This window comes from Hypomesus nipponensis, chromosome 26, assembly GCF_054491055.1.
Source record: "Hypomesus nipponensis isolate SF chromosome 26, ASM5449105v1, whole genome shotgun sequence".
Taxonomy (NCBI): Eukaryota; Metazoa; Chordata; class Actinopteri; order Osmeriformes; family Osmeridae; genus Hypomesus; species Hypomesus nipponensis.
The window spans coordinates 7,946,919-7,970,000 of NC_140386.1; the positions used below are offsets into that span (position 1 = coordinate 7,946,919).

The 23,082-nt window shown below is 49.9% G+C and overlaps 2 protein-coding genes across 7 annotated transcripts in view; both read right to left on the reverse strand.

The window, feature by feature from the left end:
• Positions 1 to 1,011: 1,011 nt before the first annotated feature.
• tle5 (TLE family member 5, transcriptional modulator) lies at positions 1,012 to 20,038 on the reverse strand. Of its 2 annotated transcripts, XM_084693129.1 has the most exons (8): positions 19,338 to 20,038; positions 19,012 to 19,151; positions 9,714 to 9,802; positions 6,923 to 6,986; positions 5,511 to 5,555; positions 3,734 to 3,796; positions 3,173 to 3,247; positions 1,012 to 1,463 (listed from the first exon to the last, which is right to left on the reverse strand). In XM_084693129.1, the coding sequence occupies exons 2-8, from the start codon at positions 19,036 to 19,038 to the stop codon at positions 1,236 to 1,238; spliced, it is 591 nt and encodes a 196-aa protein (XP_084549255.1). In that variant the 5' UTR covers positions 19,039 to 19,151; positions 19,338 to 20,038; the 3' UTR covers positions 1,012 to 1,235. The 2 variants fall into 2 exon arrangements, with proteins under 2 accessions (XP_084549255.1, XP_084549256.1); XM_084693130.1 differs by having other exon boundaries at positions 1,012 to 1,460; positions 19,012 to 20,037.
• Positions 20,039 to 20,265: 227 nt separating this feature from the next.
• LOC146221288 (guanine nucleotide-binding protein subunit alpha-11) overlaps positions 20,266 to 23,082 on the reverse strand; it is a 22,670-nt gene continuing 19,853 nt past the window's right edge. For all 5 annotated transcript variants that reach the window (XM_084693142.1, XM_084693139.1, XM_084693140.1 and 2 more), the window contains one exon: positions 20,266 to 23,082. This exon is cut by the window's right edge and continues 1,749 nt beyond it. The gene's annotated coding sequence lies outside the window, so the exon portion shown is untranslated.

Sequence of the window (23,082 nt, forward strand, 5' to 3'; positions counted from 1 at the left end):
TTCACATCGTATCTAAAAGGGGGGCTGTTTCTCTCTCTCGAGGGATGAGAGGGGTCTCAAAACAGCGCTGGCGGTCTTGGCTACCTAGCATCAACGTTGGGAATGTCCTTTGGAAACGGTTTACATTTTCAAAAGAAAAAAAGGGGAGGGGGGGGGGGCAAAAGGAAAAGTTGTGTGAGCAAAACCACACAACTTTATTTAACCCAAAAACCAGACAGAGGATTCAAGACCTACCACCAAAATCTACCAGCAGCTTGTCTGTGTGTAGCTGCTAAGAAATGTAATGCTCTCATGCGAAATCGGACACAAATGTCAAGCTCTCATTAACCTACGGGCTTGCGAGCTAATTTTGTGCAATAAATCAACTGCCAGGTTTTCTTTGCCCCTATAAGACTGTTGATAACATTGTTTAGTTAATTAACCCACTCAAGCTCTGTGACATTCATACTCATAGACTGAGCCTGTGAGAGAGAGAGATAGAAAGAGAGGTGAGAGAAAGAGAGAGAGAGGAGAGAGAGGTGAGAGAGAGAGGAGAGAGAGAGAGAGAGAGAGAGGGAGAGGAGAGAGGTGAGAGAGAGGTGAGAGGAGAGAGCGAGAGAGAGGTGAGAGGAGAGAGCGAGAGAGGGAGAGGAGAGAGAGAGAGGAGAGAGAGAGAGAGAGAGAGAGAGAGAGAGAGAGAGAGGGAGAGGAGAGAGAAAGTGGTCCATCATAAGAAAATAAAACCCAAATAACAAAAAGCTTACTGACAGACAGAAACAATCACACACAAAAAATGAATTATTTCAAGAAGAAAAAAAAAAAGAAGAAAGATTGTTATATTTAAAGAAATCAACACTGTACACAATTCTGAGTATGTGAAATGATGGCAACAGCATTGGATAGGGAGAGAGAAAAGAGAGAGAGAGAGAGAGAGAGAGAGAGAGAGAGAGAGAGAGAGAGAGAGAGAGAGAGAGAGGGGGAGAGGGGGAGAGGGGGAGCAACAGAGAACAAAGAGACGAAAGAACGGAGACAGAAACAAAAAGAGAGAGAATCAAAGAAAAGTGTAAACCAAGCGCCGGTGAACTTCAGGGAGCTTGAAAGAGGTGAGCAAGAGAGAGAACAGAAGCCCAATAACCCCAGCTGTTCCATGCTGCCCAATCTGGGGGTTCTGATGGGGGGGGGGGAGGAGGAAGACAGGAGGGGAGGAGACCAGACTGAGCACTGGGAGGAGAGGAGGGGAGGGAGAGAGGGGAGCGCTAGTCGGACTTGTCCCCATCCTCCTCGCGGTGGCTGTCGGCCCCCTCGCGGGACGCCTTCTCCTCCTTGGCCAGCTGAGCCTGGGAGGCCAGGATGGAGGAGAGGGAGAAGAGGCCGGAGGAGGAAGTGACGGCCGGCAGGCTGGGCTGGCTCAGGCCCAGGGGCAGGGGGGTCATGGGCAGGGCCAGACCCTGGAGCTGGGACAGCTGGTGAGCCTGGAGCTGCTGCTGCGGACAACACACACACACGCAGCTCAAACACAGGTGAGAGGTACACACACACACAGGGTAGAGGTACACACACCCACACAGGGTAGAGGTACACACACACACACACACAGGTGAGAGGTACACACATACACACACAGGTGAGAGGTACACACACACACACACATACAGCTCAAATACAAGTGAGAGGTACACACGCACACACACACACAGTAGAGATACACACACAGTAGGAGTAGGCAAATCAGCAATCAGTCAACTTTAGTATTTTGCCACAAAGGACATTGAAGTGGTCTGAGCTTTGCATGGCACTCCTACTGCCCTGAGCAGCTCAAACAATCACTAAGATAACTCAACTATTACACCTTTGAGGGAGCTTTTTGTGCATTAATTGCTGGGTGGAAAATACAACTTTTTTTTGAGGACCGGCAAACTGGCTCGTGGTCTTCAATCCTGGTCCTCAGGGACCCCCTGTCCTGCAAGTTTGAGATGTTCCAACACACCTGATTGAAATGAATGGTCGTTAACAGGCTTCTGCAGAGCTGGATAACGACCCATTCATTTGAGTCAGGTGTGTTGGAACAGGGAAACATCTAGAACGTGCAGGACAGGGGTGCCCTGAGGACCAGGGTTGAAGACCACTGGGCTGGTGAATGTCCAGAGGAGTGTTGGCCATCTTGTTTAGCTCTGGTTTCCCTTATAGTACCGTATTTTGCGCACGAAAAGACGCACCGCATCAAAAGGCGCACCTTCGATAAATGACGTATTTTAATTATTTTTACATATATAAGGCGCATCGCATCATAAGGCGCACCTTTAATAAAGCAGCTGGTAGTTGTTGTGACACAGTAGTGCGCGTACGGATGGAGAGATGACGTCGTTTCATAAAACGGAAGCACCAAGAAGGACCGCCTCTGAATTCACTGATGTTATGTTCGCGAGCTAGCGCTATTGCCTTCATACGAATTGTGACTGTACTAACACTTCTGCTTGCTGCTCTTTGTTCAGCAACCCACTGTTCAACTTTGTCCTCTAACTGTGGCCATCTCGCTTTGTTCCCGCGGAAACTCTGTGTTGTCTTCTTTACTTGGCGGAGCTCATCCTCATACTTCCTCCACTTCCTCACCATTGATTCATTGATATTAAATTCTCTCGCTGCTGCTCTATTGCCGTGTTCTTGTGCGTGGCTTATCGCCTTGAGTTTAAACTCAGCGTTGTACGCGTGTCTTTTGGTAGGAGCCATTTCAGGGTATTTACAAAAATATTAAAATGGAAATGAAACGCCAGTTTCCCGGTATCCCAGCATGCACTGCGCACTATTACGGGGGAAAATCGAGTCGCGGCTGCTTACCGTAACTGAGACCTGTATGCGTTTTAATACTGGGCCATATACAAGGCGCATTGTATTATTAGGCGCATGATCAGCTTTTGAAACGATTGAAGGCGTTTAGGTGCGCCTAATCGTGCGGAAAATACGGTAAGTATAAAAGCAACTGTTTACAGACTTGGGATGTGAAGCTTGCATGCACAGGACACAAGTACACACACTGTACATGAATAGACAACTGGTGCCTGGAGTTACCCCATGGGGGGCACCAGACATGAGGGGGCCCCCAGAGAGGGCTGGGGCCCTGAGAGGGCTGGGGCCCTGAGAGGGCTGGGGCCCTGAGACAGAGTGGCCCCCGGGGTCTGGAACAGGAGTAGCTTACCCTGATGATGGAGTTCATCTCTGGAGGGGTGACCTGCTTGGCCCGCTCGATGGCCCCCAGGACCTGCTGCTGGTGCTGGGGAACACAAATACCCCAAGGAGGGGGGGAGAGTTGGTTAGATCAATACTCCAACACTGACCCTCTAGGGTCTTCACCCATTCAGTTAACACCCCCCACCCCAAACCACCACCACCTCCACCACTCTAAGATTCCCCCTGATGCAGAATCAATGACCCCGCCCCCCCCCACCCCCCTTGCCCTCCAGGGTTGTCATAAGGGGGGGGGTAATCACTTCAAGGAGGGTCCATAATCTCAGCTCACACATGAGTTATGGCTGGATGTATTGGTAGTGGGAGGTGAGCGGAGAGAGCGAGCGAGAGAGAGAGGGGAAGGAAGGGTGGAGGAGAGGGTGATTAAGGCATCGACACAGGTCGAGAAAAGGAGAGGGGAGAAAAGGGGGGTGGGGTGGGGGAGGAGGGTCAAATGAGAATGATCTCATTCCAGGCAGCGGGGGGGTTGGTAATGGTGTTTAGGTAGGGGGGGGGGGGGGGTTGTGTTTACCTCCTGGGACAGGTAGGGGAGGACTTGAGCACATATCCCGTTCAATCTCTTCACAATCTCTGCCTGCGGAGGGTGAGAGAGGGAGGAGGGGAGGGAGAGAGAGAGGGAGGGAGGAGGGAGAGAGGAAAGCACAGAACATTAGCCTCATTCAACTCCACCAACACACAATTTCAAACCCATCGACGCACCGGCACACACCGCCACGGGGGCACAGGCATTGAGCTACACACACACACACACACACACACACACACACAATCAGGCGTGGAGCCACACACACGCACACAACCATATCACATCACATTGGGAAAGGTATTACCATAACCAACTCATATATGCAAATCTGTGGTAATTGAGTTAGTTTCTAATTCAGGCTGATGTGAGAGAAGAGGTCTCTCCTCTGCTCATTGCTCATGCAGGGCACGGCTCAGATGAACGCTTCCGTCTCATCTCTCCATCATTAGAAAGACTACCTGACGACACCTCCTCCCTCTCTCCTCCTCTCTCTCAGTTAATACCCCTCTGTCCTACTGACACTACACTCTGCCTCTCTTCTCTGAATGGGCTAGGTTTAACCACACACACACACACACACACACAACTTACTCGCCAAACACACAGCCCCTTCACAGACGTGCACCCTCACAGTCGCACGCAAGTACAATGGAGGAAAATGAAAGAAAACGGGAGAGAGAGACAGAGAGAGAAAGAGAGTGAAAGAGATTGAGATGGAGAGAGATAAAGGGAAAGAAAGAGAGAGAGAGAGAGAGAGAGAGAGACACACACGCACTGTACGGAAGAGATGAAAAACAAGAAGACAAAGACACTGCAACAACAAAAAACCCAATTCAATACATCCCCGATCCAATCCTGCACTAAACTGTCTCCGGATCCCCTGCTGGAGGGGCCAGACAACATCCATGGAGAGATGGAGAGATAGACGGAGGGAGGGAGGGAGGGAGGGACGGAGGGACAGAGGGAGGGAGGGAGGGAGGGACAGAGGGAGGGAGGGAGGGAGGGACGGAGGGACAGAGGGAGGGAGGGACAGAGGGAGGGAGGGAGGGAGCTGTACACAAAGCCCAGACTTGAATGCTGCTCGACACTCGTTTCTACACATCCCCTTCAATTTCAACTCTCTAATGGAACTAGCGTTCATCTGAACCCACTCACACGGCAAACGCACACCCACACGCCGTAAACACACACGCGCACGCGCACCCATACACGGCAACACCACCAAAAAAAACATGCCCACGCGCCAAACGCACACACACCGATACAGAGACACACCGACTCCGACACACATACACACATCCTCCTCGCCTCTGAATTTCTAAATATTTCATCCCTGTCAGATAAAGGAAGTGGGGGGTGGAGGGGGTGTGTGTGATGAATTGTGCTCATGAGGCTGAGCGCGGCTGTGTGTGTGTGTGCCTCCATTTTTCACTGCGTGTGCAGGTCTCCCAGTATGGCTGTCAGCGTCGAGCCGTCAATCTTCCCCCCCCGAGCCGGCAGAGCCAGACGAGGTCAGAGATAAGGCCGGCCCCGCGGAGGCCCATCGCTCTCCTTCAGCAGCCTGGGCATAAATTACTCCCCCGGCCCCAGCCCCGCTCCCTGATCTATGGGCAGCGGGCTCCGGAGCGGCCCCCCCTGGTCCTGGGTGGACGGTGTGGGGCTAACCTGGAGCTGGGAGCCGGGCCGGGCCCAGGGCGATGATGAGGAGAACATGTGTTTAAGAGGGCTGTCGATGGGAGGAGTCAGACTGCGGGTGTCTTACCTGCTTATGCATCTCGATGTTCAGCCCGTATGACATCTCATAGTACTGGAAGGACAAGCAGAGAGATGTGCCATGACTATACGGATACAACGATCAACACGACATGCGCGTGGCTTGTGTGGTGTGTGTGTGTGGCTGAGCGGGGGTTGGGTTGCCGGTTCGATTCCCGGCCGTGCCAAATTACGTTGTGTCCTTGGGCAAGGCACTTCACCCTACTTCGGGGAGGAACGTCCCTGTACTCTGGATAAGAGCGTCTGCTCAATGACTAAACGTAAATGTGTGTGTGTGTGTGTGCATCTTGGTGTAAGTGCAGATGGTGCGTGTGTGTTAGTGGGTGTCAGCGTGTGCTGTGTAAATGAGACAGCCACCAGTTAAGCATTAAGCCTGTTAATCACCCACTGTCTGTGGGGGCATGACTCTGCCACTGTAAAACAAACAACACAGATCTCTCTCTCTCACACACACACACACACACTGACACACACACAGGGGTATGAGAGGAAGGGGTGGGGGGAGAGACTATCCAAACGGCACGTCCCTAAAGCAATTACAGCGCCGGGGAAACGGAGGTGCGAGTGTTCACTGGCGGCAGAGGGGGGGAGAGGAGGAACACGATAGGCTATTAGAGGGAGGGAGGGAGGGGGCGGGGTCGGGGCGGGCCCTGCAGAGGGAGACGCGAGGCGAGCGTCACAGATTAGATGAGATTACGCCAGTCAACGGATCAATTAGAGGCAGAATATCAGACAGCTACATGGGCCTGGCCAAAGACAATGAGATTAGTTGAGAGGTGGAGTGCGTGTGTGTGTGTTTGTGTGAGGGTGTGTGAGTGTGTGTGTGAGTGTGTGTGCGCAGGAGGGTGGGGGAGCAGGTCGACACTCGACACAAAAGGACCAGAGATGAGGAGAGAGACAGAGAGAGGGGAGGAGAGAGACAGCCTGAACAACGACACATGAAGGAGAGAGGGGGGGCGGGGGAGAGAGAGATACGGAGAGAGAGAGTGAAAGACGGAGAAGGAGGGGGGAGAGAGAGACAGAGAGAGAGAGAAAGTGAAAGACGGAGAAGGAGGGGGAGAGAGAGAGACAGAGAGAGAGAGAGAGAGAGAGAGAGAGAGAGAGTGAAAGACGGAGAAGGAGGGGGGAGAGAGAGACAGAGAGAGAGAGAGAGTGAAAGACGGAGAATGAGGGGGAGAGAGAGAGACAGAGAGAGAGAGAGAGAGAGAGAGTGAAAGACGGAGAAGGAGGGGGGGGAGAGAGAGAGAGAGAGAGAGAGAGAGAGAGAGACAGACTGAAGCACTGTGTCAGAAAGCAGGGGGAGCAGTAGAAATGGAGAATAAGAGACAAAACGTACAGAGACCTATGTCACATTAACACACACACACCAACACACACTCTCACACCAACACACACACTCACCATGATATAATGGCGCTGCATCTCTGACTTCTCGCTGGCCAGCTTGTCACACTCCAGTTTCAGACTGTGGATTGGGGGGGGGGGGGGGAGAGAGAGAGAGAGAGAGAGAGAGAGAGAGAGAGAGACAGAGAGAGAAAGAGAGAGAAGAGAGAGAGACAGAGAGAGAGAGAGAGAGAGAGAAGGGGGGGGGGAGAGAAGGGGGGAGGAGAGAAGAGGGGGGAGGAGAGAGAGAGAAGGGGGGGAGGAGAGAGAGAGAAAGCGAGAGAGAGAGAGAGACGACAACCTTGTTAGTTGTTACCATCTCCGGATGAGCGTTCCCCTTCTGAGAAGACGAGGACGATCACTCCGCCATCATCGTCTTCATCCTCCTCTCACCCCCACCCCCCCACCCCCCACCCCCCACCCCCCACCAGGTGTCCTTCCAGGAAGGAATGTCATTCTGAATAACTCAGGAGAGAGAGGGAGGACAGAGGAACAGGGCAAACGAGGGAGAGCATGAGTGAGAGACAGAGAGAGACACAGAGAGAGAGAGAGTCAGAGAGAGGGAGAGAGAGACAGAGAGAGACAGAGACACAGACAGAGAGAGAGAGAGAGACAGAGAGAGAGAGAGAGAGAGACGGAGAGAGAGAGACAGAGAGAGAGACAGAGAGAGAGACAGAGAGAGAGACAGAGACATGCCATGTTTAAATATAGTGTGTGAGGGTGCAGCTATTCTGTGAGTCCTTGCAGACAGCCATTAGCTGTAATCATGTCACGCGGTGCGCCGCTGATGCCACGCGAGGTGACAGGACAAAGGAGGCCGTGTCAACGCTGTCACACCGCTTGTCACAAACCAGGGGCTCGGGCGTTCCGAGCGCTTCCACGGCCGCCGTCGCCCCGGGAGACGAGCCGACGAACGCAGATACGCGCCGGAGGAGCGGTCCTGGCGGGGGAGGGGGGGCGGCAACGTCAGGAAACGTCGGTTGGAAACGGGGGGGCGTTTGTTCGGCAGGACGGAGCGGGCGCCCTGCGTCTGGGAGCGACGGCTTGATTAGAAGCAGGGTCGGTGGGAGGCATGGCCGCCGGCGGCCTGACGTCAGGGAGCCAATCAGGACGAGCGGTGGAGAGGCCGCCCAGGTGAGGAGATCAGAGAGTAACGACCTCATTGTCATTCTATGACTCTTCCCCCGTTTTTCCAGACCAAACCAGGTGCCCAGGGGAAGAGCTAGATAGAACCACATCCCCCCCTGCCCTCCTCCTCTCTCTCTCTACCCCACTCCCCCTCTCTCTCTCTCTACCCCTCTCCCCTCTCTCTCTCTCTCTCTCCCTCTCTCTCTGTACCCCACTTCCCCTCTCCCCCTCTCTCTCTCTCTCTCTCCCTCTCTCTCTGTACCCCACTCCCCCTCTTCCTCTCTCTCTCTCTCTACCCCACACCCCCCTCTCTCTCTTAGCCTGCAGCCTCCACTTATCCAAATCGCTCTCTTCCCTCCCCCCAAAAAAAAAAAAAAAAAAGGGGGTCTCTGGAAGCAGCCAGACCCACATACATATGTTGCCGTTGTCATGGCGACTGGCCTCCCCACTGCCTGCCTACCTGAGCTGGAGCGGGGGGGGGGGGGTCTGCTTTGTGGGGCTGTGATTGGCTGCGGCACCCCCCCCTCCCCCCTCCCCCCTGGCTCACAGGAGCTCTCAAACGACACTTTGATGGAGTTTTATTGCTGCTCCTTCCGCCTCTAAATCGCTCCTGCTGTCATCTTTATTTTGATTTATGTATTCCCTGATCTATTTATGCATGTGAGGGGGGGCGGGAGCGACAGTTACAACGCTGCGCTCAGGAGCCCGCCCGCTTCCTGCGAAAAGCCTGAACACAGCCTCCTACAAAGCCCGGTGTGTTCCTCCAGCCCTGCGCTCCTCGTCAGGCTGCGCCAGACAAAAAGGGATTCTCTCAACTGCCGCGCCTTCTGAAGGGGGGGGGGGGTTAAACGACAGGCAGGGCCCACCGCCGCCCTGGGAATCACACACCAAAGGCCGGGCGGCCGCGCTGCAACCAGGGAGACAGTTGTCAGACCAGCGGGGGGGGGGGGGTCACACTGCCCGCCCCCCTCCCTCCTCTTTCATCTGGCTCAGAGGTGCAGGGGGGAGGAACCTCACCCTCTGCAGGTGGAGGGGTGTCCCTGAGGGAGGCCAGCTTCCAAACCCAAGACGTCAAACAGGAAATGGCTCCCACTGATGAAAGCACCTTCCACGGGCAGCGAGAGGAATCAAACGGAGCGATTGGAATCTGGATTTGTCTTCAGCGCAAAATGAAAATGAGCACGTCCCCGACGAGGACGCACTCGTTGGGTTCTGGCTTTGTGGAGAAAATAAATAAAATCGACTCAAGGACTGCCGTTAATACGACGGCTAGGAACGGCTGGTTTCTGCTTCGCAGGACAGATGTGGGGTTCCAAGTGGATCAAGTCCGTTCCCAAAATAGAGCAAAAAAACATAAAAATAAAACCTGGCCCACTTTCAACTCCTCGTCTCCCCAACTGACGACTAAAAGGTGTCATGAAGCGTCTTTCCTCTGGCATGAGGAGAGCCGGTTCTCTGTCCATCGCTCTTTTGCCTTCCTCACAGACGTGAGGCAAAGTGCTTTTCTCTGTATCTAACCCCGCGCGTTCGGTTATCGGTCGTGTACGACTTTGTCCAGCGGCGCCAGTCTGCCCTGTGTGAGGGGTTTGTGTTGTTATGGATCAGGTTGTCAAGGGTTCAACCCTTACTCCCTTAGATCAGCATGCTGTCTTGAGGATGAGGGTGAGCTTAAGGGCCATACCTGTGGTACTGTGCTTGGAGAAACTGGAACTCATCCTTGATCCGGTCACACGAGTCGGAGGTTGTGAATTTCAGCTGCTGCGATGAAGCCTGGATGAGGAAGAAAGCGTGAGAGGAGCAAAGGTCAGACGCGTGCCCATGAGATTGAACACGTTCGCATTCCGTACATGTTTATGGTATGCAGCTTCCTGCCACAGTCGATTCCTTGTTTTGTGTGAGCTTGCATGGTGAAAAAAAAAAAACAATTCTGATTCTCAATCCAGTTGGAAAAGACGACCAACATTCGTCAAGTGAGTGGTCTGGACTCATCCCTAGGGCTGTGCCCTGGGCGGCTGTGCCCTGGGCGGCTGTGCCCTGGGCGGCTGTGCCCTGGGCGGCTGTGCCCTGGGCGGCTGTGCCCTGGGCGGCTGTGCCCTGGAGGGCTGTGCCCTGGGCGGCTGTGCCCTGGAGGGCTGTGCCCTGGACGCCGCCCTACACACCGCCTCAGCACAGCTCAACAGAGGCCAAATGTGGTTAGATATTTCAGCACGAGGGAGAAAGCCTCCACTTGGGTCTGACAACAGGAAGTATCTGATCACCAATTTAATGGAAAGTGGTCTGAGCTGGAAGGCAGGATGTGTCACACTGCCACAGCGGGCTCACGGTTACAAAAGAAAGCACTTTCCAAACGGCTGTTATTAAAACAATAACAGTCCCTTTGGTCCGTCCTAGCGAGTTGGCAGGCAGGATTCTCCTCATAAGCACTGCAACCTCTTTTTTTCCCCCCTTTACGTTATCTGTCCAAACGGCCATGATAAAACCAGTGCAAACAGCAGTGGTGTTGTTGCGTGGACGGGACAGAGTTTGTGTCAACACAAGACACAGAGGGAAGCAGGCAGACAGGGAGGGGGGGAGGCAGGGTGGAGGGGGAGGCAGGGTGGAGGGGGGGGGAGGCATGCAGGGAGGGAGGCAGGGAGGGAGGAGGGGGTGAGGCAGGGTGGCGGGGGAGGCATGCAGGGAGGGAGGCACATAGATAAGCTGGCTGGCTGACTGGCTGACTGACTGTTCCGTACTTCAGCATGACTGCTCCAGCTGAACCATGGAGCCAGCCTGCGGGTAGCTCCCTGTGCTGGGAGGAGGGGAAGTGATTTCCTCCCTATGTAGCACAGCATGCTAACGTTTAAAATACCAAAGGTTCCCTGAGTCAATAGCCTCAGGTGGAGCACTACTGCAGAGACAGACAGAGGGGGTGGGGGGAGGGGTAGAGGAGAGAGAAAATAAACAAAGAGGTGAGAGGGATGGAGAGAAGATTATAAAATGAAGGGGGTGGATAGAGAGACAAAGAGGCAAAGATAGAAAGAGGGAATACTGAAAGAGGGAAGAAAAAAGAGGGCTAGAGCAATTAGAGGGAGGAAGGGAGAGACAGAGAGAGAGGAACAGAGAGAGAGAGAGAGAACAAAAGAGAGAGCGAGAGGGGGTAGGGGCCATGCTGCCTGACCCTCCACCCCAGCACTGGCTCCCGGACCCTGGCCCTAGACCGCTCCAGGGCCCCAGAATCCTGTCTTCCACCCTGGCCCTCGACAGCTCCAGGGCCCCAGAGGCCTGTCTTCCACCCTGGCACGAACACGCCCCGTTTCAAACCATCCCATTGCTGTGGTTTGTTGAATCATGGCCGTTGAGCTCTGTCTGGGCAGACCACATCTGTGCTCGCGCTGGTCCAGGACACCAGCTCAGGCTGCAGACCTAAGGCATAACAGGTCTGGTTGCAAAGCATTGCTACCGAGGTGTCGGTTTGTTCCTGTATTTACCTGGCTACCGTTTCCTGCCAGTAGACTTGTGCTGACCAGAACTAGCTTGGCTGTGGGGCTTTGGAGACCACGGCAGATGGATGCACATAATGTTAATGACATACGGCTGCAACACAGTGACACATGCCATCTGGTGCAACGAAGGCAAGTGGCTGCACTCTGTGTGTGTGTGTGTGTGAGAAGAACCACATCACGATGCAGGGCAAGATAAGCCACCATAATACGCTCCGTTACCGGAACCACGAACACACAGTCACTGCCATGAATCGTAAACATGTACGTGCGAGCCCACACACACACACACACAATTCCAAGATGTAGGACAATCTCTAATTTGATTCAGCCCTGTTCCTTTGAGATGCAATTAAGAGCATTAAAAAGCTTTGTGCGCTGGTGGGCCGATTGAGACACTCTTCAGTGAATAAATGGGATTCATCATTTCAGTAAATTGCTGCCCCCCCCACCCCCCCACCCCCTCACCCTCCCCCTCCTCGATTTGGAGAAGAAATCTGTGTTCAATCCATGTGAAATCTAGTACAAACCATAATGTCTATCTTAAATAAGGATTACTCTACCAATCCTGTGTTTCTGCTTTGCGGATCACACTACAAAAGGCGGGTGGAAGACTGGGAGATTACTGTGTGTGTGTGTGATTCTACTGCTTCTCACACACACACACACACACACCATCATTGGGCATCATCTGAAAACATCCTAGACTAAATCCTGCCTCAGGGAACAGCAGCACTACGAACACATTTCCTTGAGATAGGACCAACTGTTTACATCTCTAACTAGAGGGAGTGTGTGTGTGTGTGTGTGTGTGTTTGCGTGCGTGCGTGGTAAGAGATTGAAATCGGGTCTGGGCGTTCTAATCATTTACTAATGAGAGGATGTTATCAAGCTCCTTAACTCAATGCACAGGATCAACAACACCCACAGAGACAGTCTTTTCTTTCCACCTCCGTATTAGAACCCAGCAGACCCAAATCTAATCAAACTCTTTTCAGCAATTCAGCGCTTTCCAGAGCACACACACACACACATTAAGTAGGACACTATTGATATACTGCTACAGTGGAATCCATCTAAATATCCCATGTCAGTAAGTTGTAGTGGAGAGTTGCCCTGTCCAGTCATCTGAGAGAACAAGTCTCTGTTCTAGGCCCAGGCTAACAAGGGCCCAGGCTAACAAGGGCCCAGGCTAACAAGGAACCAGGCTAACAAGGAACCAGGCTAACAAGGGCCCAGGCTAACAAGGAACCAGGCTAACAAGGGCCCAGGCTAACAAGGGCCCAGGCTAACAAGGGCCCAGGCTAACAAGGAACCAGGCTAACAAGGGCCCAGGCTAACAAGGGCCCAGGCTAACACTTAGGCCATGCTAGCCCAAACAGGCTGCTAGGATCAGGCTAACCCTTAGGCCATGCTAACGCTAAGGCCATGCTAACGCTAAGGCCATGCTAACGCTAAGGCCATGCTAACGCTAAGGCCATGCTAACGCTAAGGCCAGCCCGGGCAAGCTGCTAGAAAAAGGCTGTGGAGAAACTTGAATTGCGTCTCGGAAGGTTTTCACTACAGCACAGGGGGTTTAATCCTGTTTGGGCCAGGAATTTGATTTTGATTTGTTATCTCACCGGACCAGCGCAGGGCTTACCCTCATTTCTGAGACAGTGTTATCCTCCGCCCTGAGCCCAGCTGATTTGACCTTGTTAAGATGCTTTAAAGAGGATTACGCTGCTTCTCTCACTTCCAGTGAAGTGCGCTTGCAAACACAAGCTTGGCTTCCCGGCCCAGCGGAACACGGGCCAAGCCTGAAAGTCACAACACACACACACACACACACAGCTGTAATTGAGGGCATGCCGACACACACAAAACACACACATACACTCGACACATAAACAGACACATGAGACCGTAGCGGAGAAGGGGGGGGGGGGGGGGAGGAAATGCAAGTGGCTGCAAGGCGAGAGGAAATGGGCAATTTGTCAGAGAGAAGGGAGAGTGGTGAGGGCGACAGAGCTGTAGGTTTGGAAACCATGGTGCAGATTAAAACTGGCCGAGTCGAGGCGGCTGTGTGAGATTACAGAGAACGCGGTTGTGTTGGTGATTGATGCCTTGTTGTAAAAAACCCAAGGTTGTTACTTACAGACGTCCAGAGGGAGGCGAAAGGAGGGTGGACTCCCAAGGTTTCACGAAGCTAGTAAGTGGACAATGAGGCAGACCTGGTGCTCACGTTGACAGAGACAGTCCCTCCTTAACCCTTGTTCTGTCTGGTAAACAGGGGCATAGCGATGGGACGCTAGCTGGCAAGCTAGCTACTTGGCTAAGCTAATAGTCCAAACAAACTGATGCAGTTTCAAGCCGGTTCTGTGTCTCAAACTGTAGTTTGTTGGCAACGATAATCGGCGCCAAAAGGTTTTGGTCTCATGTTACGTGTTTGATATTTGCAGCTGGACCGGTTCTTGCGAGGCGCTGTCTCAGAAACGGAGAGTCCTCTACGATTAGGCTACACTGACCAGTCTGGTAGTGACAGAAACAGCATCTTGAATAACACCCATGATGACAGCATCCCTCAGAAGAGAATACATAAAAAAAATCTTGAGGGCAAAAAACACAAGCATGTTTTGTTTTTTGTAAACCTTTTTTTGCTTCCAAAAATGTATTTTTAAAAAACGAAGAAAAAAAAAATGTAAGAGGGGAGCTAACCGCAGCCCTGAGTGAGGACCACTGTGGATCTCCAGGTCTGAATGAGGCAGCAGGATGAGGTGTTTGGTTCTCCCAGGCACTCTCCTCTGGCCCCCAGCCTCCAGTAGAGAGGACCAGCCTCCAGTAGAGAGGACCAGCCTCCAGTAGAGAGGACCAGCCTCCAGTAGAGAGGACCAGCCTCCAGTAGAGAGGACCAGCCTCCAGTAGAGAGGACCAGCCTCCAGTAGAGAGGACCAGCCTCCAGTAGAGAGGACCAGCCTCCAGTAGAGAGGACCAGCCTCCAGTAGAGAGGACCAGCCTCCAGTAGAGAGGACAGCTAATTCTCTTGTCTGGCCTCTGCAGTAATGCTGTTCTGGCAGGTCTGGGGCCTGGGCTGGGGTTGGCCAATGAAACGCTCCCCTGCCAAGGCGCTTTGTTCCAGCCCAGCGCCCTGCTCAGGGGTGCGGTTGCCCCCCCCCCCCTCCCCTTTCCCTCCGCCTCCCTCGGCGCCCCTCCTGAATACTGATGCTGCCGCTCCACTACTGCTTCCCCCTGCTTGCGCGCACACACACACACCCCTCCTCTCGATCCCTCCCACACACACACACACACACACACCCCTCCTCTCGCACCCTCCCTCCCTCCCTCCCACACACACACTCAATTCACTTGTGCCCTCTTTAACGCGCACACACATTCTTCACCATCCCTCACCCCGCCCCCCCTCTCACTCTCTGCTTTGTCCTTTACACACACACACACACACACACACACACACACACACACACACACACACACGGAATAATGTATACAGACAACAAAAGGCCATCCCACACAAACAAGGCAGGCAATCATTTATGAATTCATAAAAAGCAGGCATGTTAAGCCACCCCCACACACACATCCCCCAACACAAACTCGCTCTCGCTCAGGCTTCCAAACAAGGCAGTAGATGCGAGACAGTAACAGGTGTCTAAAAATCGTAAACCCCCCCCCCCCTCCTCCCCCACCCCATGTGGACTGCAGAGAAGAGTGGCAGCCACGTTGTTCCAAACCATGGCAAAACAAAAAAGCTGGAGGGTGGAGCAACTTTGTGAGCTCTAAACCTCAGCATGAACCCAGAGAGGAAGGGAAAGGCCAGTGTGTGTGTGTGTGTGTGTGTGTGTAATAGGGGCTTGGAAACTGTCCCAACCCCCCCCCCCCCCCCCAACCCTGTAGCATTTTTGATAATCAGCCAGTGTGGCCCTCTGCAAAAATCAATATCACCTGTGACCCCTGGCCTGTGTTCAGCCCCTCAACAGGGCAGCCCCCCCACGTTGTGTGCATGTGTGTGTGTGCTCGCGTGTGTGTGAATGTGTGCTCGCGCGCGTGTGTGTGTTAGAGAGAGAGGGGGGCCCGTGTTTGTCATGGTAATGAGCTGGCCTGCCCTTAACGACCCAGACATCTGTTGGCCTGTCTGTGTGTCAAGCTCCACATTCAATTTGTTCCCCAGAAACAAAAAACAGATAAGACCCTTGAGGCCAGTAAGGATGTGTGTGTGTTTGCGTGTGTGTGTGCTGGCACACACGCAAGAGCGTATAAAAATTAAAAAAAACACTAAAATATTTGTCCATGTTATGGTTACCGACTGAGCTTTTTGTTGTGTTTCCCCTGACGCAAATTTTTTCATCTGGGTAATCACTCTTAAAAGAGAGGTAGATGTAAGCTCGGAGAGAAGGTGAAGGGTGTGTGTGTGTGTGTGTGTGCGTGCCACTCTGCGCACGTGTGTGTGTGTGTGTGTGTGTAATAGAGCGATTGAGGGGGGGGCGGGAGGGAGTTTGTTTAATGGGCGAGACAGGGGGGATTGTGGGGATTAAGGCCCCCCCCCCTCAGCTGGAGGCTGGAGAGAAAAGGCCGGGGGCTGTTCTGTTAATTCAAGTGGGCTTAATAATGCCTGTGCCCCCCCTGCCCCCCTGGCCTTCATAAGATCTGGGAGGAAACGCATGATAAAGAGAGACAAGGAGGGGGAGGGTGGGAGGGAGGGAGGGAGGGGGGGAGGGAGTTGAGTGTGTGTGTTCTTACAACCTGTGGACATGGCCGTGGCTGTAAAAAAAAAAAAAAAAAAAAAAAAGGTTCTGGCTTCCAAACCGCACATGTTCCTCTTTACTCTGCCTCTGCTCCTTCCCAGGCTGCGAAAGCTTTGTTGATTACTTGGATTAATCAACACCAACAAACAATGTGGGCAAAGGAAAACCCATCTGGGTCAAACACGAGAGCAACTAACCAAATGAAGCTTCGCTTTCAAGCCACTGGCCGCTCCCAACGCACCAGCACGTTCTGCCCACTGGAAGATTACTGTGCAAACATTCGAGTAAATGGTTTGTAAAGGTCGTATCAGCTGTTTATCTGTACCAGTCACAATGTGTAGGCAGTAAACCTGCTCCCAGCAGGTGCAGCCAGTCCAAACAGGCTGGAAGAACCCGCCCGACTGTTTTTGTATTCATTTTAACATACATGTTAAACATTTATTTTCCGTTCGACGGACGGAAAGCGTCATCGTGTTCGCGGGGGGGGGGGGGGGGGCCTTCCTCAGATGGGAATATTCAAAGATATTCTATGAGGGACTGGACACACACACACACACACACACACCTCTCTCAGTATGTGAAGAGTGTGAGCAGGGAGTGATCCATGTCCTGTCAGATCACCATCCTGCAGGTTCTCATCTGTAACGCTCATATCTATGGCTGTCACCCCACTCCCCGCCCAGGGTCTTGGGTTCTGATGGGGGGTCGTGGGGGGGGGGGGGGGGGCATGTCTCAGAGCGGTGGGGGGAGGAGCAGAGAGACGACTCGACTGCTTATTCCGGGGAGGTTGAAATAACTGCTGCAAGCTCTTGCAAAACGTCGCGCTAAATCCATAATCCCCGTTTTTAATCCTGTGTGTTGGGTCTTAATACTCCAATCAAGTAGCATAAGGGCACTCAATTGGATTAGAAAATAAGGTGTGTGTGTGTGTGTGGGGGGGGGGGGGGCGGGGGGTGTAGAAAAAAAATTACAAACCCAAAAGATGAACACAAACGTTCAGGGTTTCACCTTGGGCAAAGGTGAGGGTGTGGAGGCTGAGAACTCAGACTCATCCCAGAGTCATCCCCTCTCTCACACATCCCCTGGGGGAGATGAAGACCTCCAGAATAATGACAGCCTCGCATTGACATGAATATAGATGATTTAGTCTCGGTATCTGAAGCTTGGCACTGAGTACTTTGTCACATTTTCACATTCTCTCTCTCTCTCTCCCCCCCCTCCCCCCCCACCCCCCCACCCCCCTCAGATCAAATCGGCCAAACAAGATGTTCATTAATTTTTTCACCAATTCATGAGAAAGGAAAGAGGGTTCTGGGTAAGTCATTAGTTGATTTGAGGCTTATCCTCTGAGATAAGGGTACCCGTTCATGGTTGTGATTAGAGAGGAGGGGGGGAGGCACATTCCAGCATGTGGACGGGGTTTGAGAGGAAAGCTGGGTGAGGTTGAGGCAGTTAGATCTCTTGCACCACAATTAGGAGCCCTTCTCCTTCTTCTCTGCCGCACACAGATGAGGTGTGAAGTGGACAGGAACCTCAGAGGCTGGGGCTCTCAGCCTCGACCCCCCCTGCCTCGCGGCCTCCTGCCTCGCGGCCTCCCGCCTCACGGCCTCCAAAGCCACACCATTCCCACCCCCATTCCTGTCACCAGACATTCAGGCTCAGGTCTGAGCAAACACAACTGTTCCCCTCCTTCTGTGGCTGGAAACGGCGTTAAATTGTTGCTATGGAGAGATGGCACCGTGGCAACATAATAGTCCTGAAATTGTGTTTACCCACATAGAACTCCAAGCTTGAATTTTTTTTCTTTTACATCACCCCCCCCCCCCCACCCCCCCCCCCCCCACACACACACACACACAAAGGTGCAAAAACACAACACTGTCCTCACAGGCGACATTGTTGGTTGTGAAGCAAAGGATATTTTAAACGGCAGGTTAAATTACACCTGCATATTCAAAATGTATGGGCTTCATCCAATCGCCACGGGGTTGGGAATGTTTACCCTAGATACATGAAAGCCACTGGAATAGAGTTTCTGTAACCATGGGAACGGGAGATTTAGGCGAAAGAGACCAGATGCAAGCCTATTTGAGACAGAAACCCACCTTGTTTCTCGGCATGGTCAATTCCTCCTAGACTATGCTGAAGCCTTGCCAATGCAAGCCACAAGAACTACACGCATCATCTCCGATACAAGCAAGTCACGTCACGTTGCTTTGTTGATAACATTAATATTTAATAACAAATACTGATGATTTAGAGGTGCCTTTAAATTCTGAATTTGAAGTTGCACCAACAAATAAAAAGTTACAAAAGAGATGTTATGCTTTGAATACCGACAAATCCATCCCAAAATGCACAGATCAGACATTTTACTAATTCATGCATAGGTCAACTTTACTTTTGGACTAATCTGAATGTGGCATAGACGATCTTTGGCCTTGCATTTGGTTAAGCCTATCTCCCAATTTAACAGGACAATAATATTATTTTACAATTCAATAATTATGCAATCCACACATAAAGTCAACATTGCTAATAGTGCATCTTTCTTGTGACGATAAAGGCATAGTGCATTGTTCTCGACGGGTAAACACGTCAGAAAATTATTTAAGATTTTTATCAGCTTTTTCTTGTAAAACCAGATGTGCGTGCAAGGTACACCATTCAAGAATTCTGCAGGTGGGTCCTTTCAAAAGTAGTTAACTTGTTTATTAGTTGCTTACATGCAATTAACATAAATATTAAATTCACTTACTGAATGTCTGGATTGTGGAAACATCATGTCAATTCCTTGTTTATTGTTTTCCTTTCCAAATACGATGAATGAGTCAGGCCCTTGAAAGCTGGCTTGTGACGGTCCTCTCTTTGTCCGTAGCTAGCTAGCAAAAACGCAACCTACCCAAATCAAAAAACACACGAGCTGGCCAGATTGCTAAAAAGCTACTTGTGCTGTTAGCTCTCGTCTCATGCAGACGGGGGGAAGCGGCGCACTGATTTTGGTCGATTAAGACTAGTTAGGAATGTCTTGTCCAAGTGACGTTAAACAATTAAACATAGATGCAATGTTAGTCAGCTAACTACCTGCTCGAATCCCGTTGCAAGCACTTTGTTGATGAACTGCGAACGTCAAGCACACGAATGGCCCGTGCTAGCTAATTCTTCAAATGCTGTCGTCGCTCAAAACGATTCATTACTGTTGCTAGCTTTCAGCTAGCTATGCATGTTAGATAATTTCAATCGGAATGACAGTAATAGCTAACGTTAACTCTGATTTAGTCGATTGAGGGTCACTTAGTGGGCTATAAAGCCAATGACAGAGAGCTAAATCTATGCTAGCGCTGTGTCAAAAATCCCTGCTAACGCACCACGAAGCATCAGAATAAAAAAAAGCTTGATTCTCAAAAATAACAAAATGTCTCCGGATTCGCTGAAGTTGATAGCCGCTTCTTCCTAACAAATAAAACAGCTGGCTAGTTACCTTGTGATATTACACAAATAAATGAAGCCGAGTATAAACTAGTCTGAGCCTCAAAAAAGCAAATCATATATAGCTAAATTTAAGCTAAATAGAAACACCCGTAGCTGTCAAATGTTGTGCTATGCTCCTCGTTGAACAGTCAGTCGGTGGTGGCTGGTTGCGAAGAGGCAGGCAGTCCATTCCTTGGGTAGGCGCAACGTCACAAAACGCCCCACATAGAAAAGCGACCACACAGATTTTCAAGCAAACGTCTACTCTATGCATAGCATTTCTATCTGACCTTGTACATGTACCATCGACGTACTTCTCCAGGAACAAAGTACCTAGCGCCTCTCGTGGAACAGCGAGGCACTTTATAATTCGACCCAAAACCTAAAAATAATCAGTGTGATTTAAGATGATCGATATATCTTCCTTAGGGATATTGGTAGCTGCCCATTTATGACTAGGACATCCATTAGTTGGGCATTCTTGCATGTACTTGGAAAAAATTGTGGTTTCAAAGCAAAATGGAAATAAGCCAGACAGACAGTATAGGAACAAATTTTATTCCAATTTAAAACAGAAAAGATATTCAAAGTAGAAGGCTATGAAATCAATTTCATGTTTGAATGAGGTTCAGGCAACAGTGGTTGAAATGAAACATACAAAAGAGAAATATGGCTAAAATACTGTAAATCAATTACCATTAGGGCCCCTGCAAGAGGGCTTTGCATTAATACAATTTTCACCCACCTACCCTTCCTCCCCACCTAAACAAACGCATGCAATTAAAATGACATATCTTTTTAAAAACAGCAGTTCATAAATTTTAAATACAGAATAAAATTGTCCTTTTTTCATTTATATATCGTAATCACATACTTAGTGTTTATTTGTTTTAAAAATTGGACCATGAAATACACAAGTCCTTTTTATGATTTTCACAACATTGGCACTTGTTAAGAGTCTCTACAAAGAAAGAGGATTGGCACACTCATTATTGTACATAATTTACATTTGGTTTACTTAAAAAAACAAAATGCATTACTTTCAATGTATACATCACTACACAATGTTTATTTCAACCTCTTATTTAAAATAAATCATAAGTGGTCCTAAATACATGTGTTCAGGTAATGTCAGCCTTAAAAATAAATCTAAATAAACAAACAAAACAACAACAACAAAAAAAAGATGCAAATATAGCTTCTATATTTCTATGCATCCATTGCATTAGAATGGACCTCAAGCATTTACCATCAAAAGTGTACAGGTCTCATAGTAGCTTGAATCGAAAGTTGTAAGTTGCATGAATGCAGGGCTGTCCATTGCCACAGGGCTAGGTTCAGTGCATTGATCCAGGAAATGACACAAGAGTCAAGAGGACAGTGGAAATTCAACACCATTATCAACCGTCCATCCATTCAACGTTTTCTCAGTACCTTCAGTTAGCAAGCAATATCGAATAAATAAAGCTGAAGTTTTTTTTGAAAAACAGGCTTCATTTCAACGCAAGGGGACCTTTGAGGAAGATGGGAGAGAACAGGCTAATGCTGTTAGATCTAAGGGCCTGACCTCGGTAGTGCATCCTGTAGACAATCAATGCTGTACTGGTGTAAATGCCAGAGTGTGGACAATACTCTCAACAGCCACTGTTGTATGTTGTAGTGTTTACTGGGGGGGGGGGGGGGGAGGGGCAACTTATGTTACGAGTCGCTCTCCATAGCCCAAAGGCCCTATATGCAGGACATAAAGACACCAGTCCAAATACATCTTCCTTGGCAGGTCTGTCTTTCAGCCAAGCGGTCATCGAACGTCAAACACTCGTCTTCATCCCTTGTGGCATTACGTTTTGGGCACCAGCCACACAAGATATGCAGAGTAAATGTGTAGCTGTTTTAGTTTTTTGTTGTTTTATTTTTATTTTTACAATAACTACACTACAATAAAAAAAAAAAAGAATCAAGTTCTCTCTGTCTTTTATCTTAGACCATGAGGTGGTCGAACATGGAAACTCAACTTTCCTGACCAGGTGATGGAAACACACCCGTTACTGACAGCAAAGTAGAACCAAGTGGATGAGGACATCATGGAAGTGATGACTGGTAGGCTGGTAGAGTACCTGGTACACTAGAGATGGACTGTGGCATATGGATGAGCTAACCTCTACTTATGTTGCATTAATAGTCTTCCAGCCCCATCCAAGAGGTGGCCTCTGCATGGATTCGAAAGGATTTAATACGACTGGTGTTGACATGTCTAACCCTGTGCTTTTAAATCAATGTTGGGGAGTGCACAGGTAAACCGTTCTGGGAACAAGGGAGTCGAAAGATTCTGTGTGTCTCGTCTCAAAGCGGACTGCTCACCAATTCAAATCACCCCAAAATGTATGCGCGCCTGCACACCCGACTGGCATTCGAACCTGTGCGCCTTTTATCTTTTAACCCCAGACGATAAAGCCTAAAGCCTCTGGCCCGACCTCAACACACCCCAGTTTCCTGATTCAACACTCGCTAGAATTGCACCTTTTTGCTCCTTTTAGTCACGCACAAAGTACTTCCATTCCATATCAAATTTAGCTAGTAGTAGCCCTTGTTATGAAGTCATGACAACCCACCTGAATTACATAGACAAAAAATTATGACATATCGTGAGCTTTGGAATCTTAAGAATAATAACTATTAAGCAGGAGACAAAGTATGGGATTATAACCAATACCCAACAGAAGTCCTTGAATTACAAAATGCAAGCATAGACCAGTAAAAATGTAACCAATGATATTTTTTTTTGTCTGTTTTCGTTTTCCTTCATTTGCATAAAGCAACACCCTTAAATAGAAATTCATATTTTTTCATTCTCAAGCAAATTCATAACTGATATAACTATATATACAGTAAAAAAAAAAAAGAGAAATATCAGCCCTTGACTGTTTTTCTCCTCCCCCTACCAGCAGTGCAGAGTCTCTCTCTGACGGGAGATAAAAGGAGTAAGACGTCAAGACGATTAAAATCACCCATGAATCTGGTCCATAAATTAGTTTGAACAAATATATATACTTCTGTTTACTTTGCCCATTTCAAAATGTTAGAAAATAATATATCCGATCACTCATTAAGAGCTGCAGGGCCATTTTGTGACTTGGGCCAGCCGGCAGCAATTCATCACGAACTATTGCTCTATAATATTAAGCTTCTGTCATCTTCAAAACACATTTTTCACGTTTTTCCTTCAAAGAAAGCAAAATAGAAGCTAGAGAATCACAGTACAAAATAAATCTTGTAATTAATTAGAAAATTGTGGCAAAATTAAATGTAAAACTGATTGCTAAGCAGTATGTGAACCAATATTTTAAAAGAAATTACTACT

Coding starts and splice junctions, on each gene's coding strand:
- tle5 (XM_084693129.1), bottom strand. CDS start 19,038: ATGATGTTTCCACAATCCAGACATTCA. Junction 9,803..19,011: donor TTCCACAATCCAGACATTCA/GTAAGTGAATTT, acceptor TTCCTCATCCAG/GCTTCATCGCAGCAGCTGAA. Junction 3,797..5,510: donor ACATCGAGATGCATAAGCAG/GTAAGACACCCG, acceptor CACCCTCCGCAG/GCAGAGATTGTGAAGAGATT.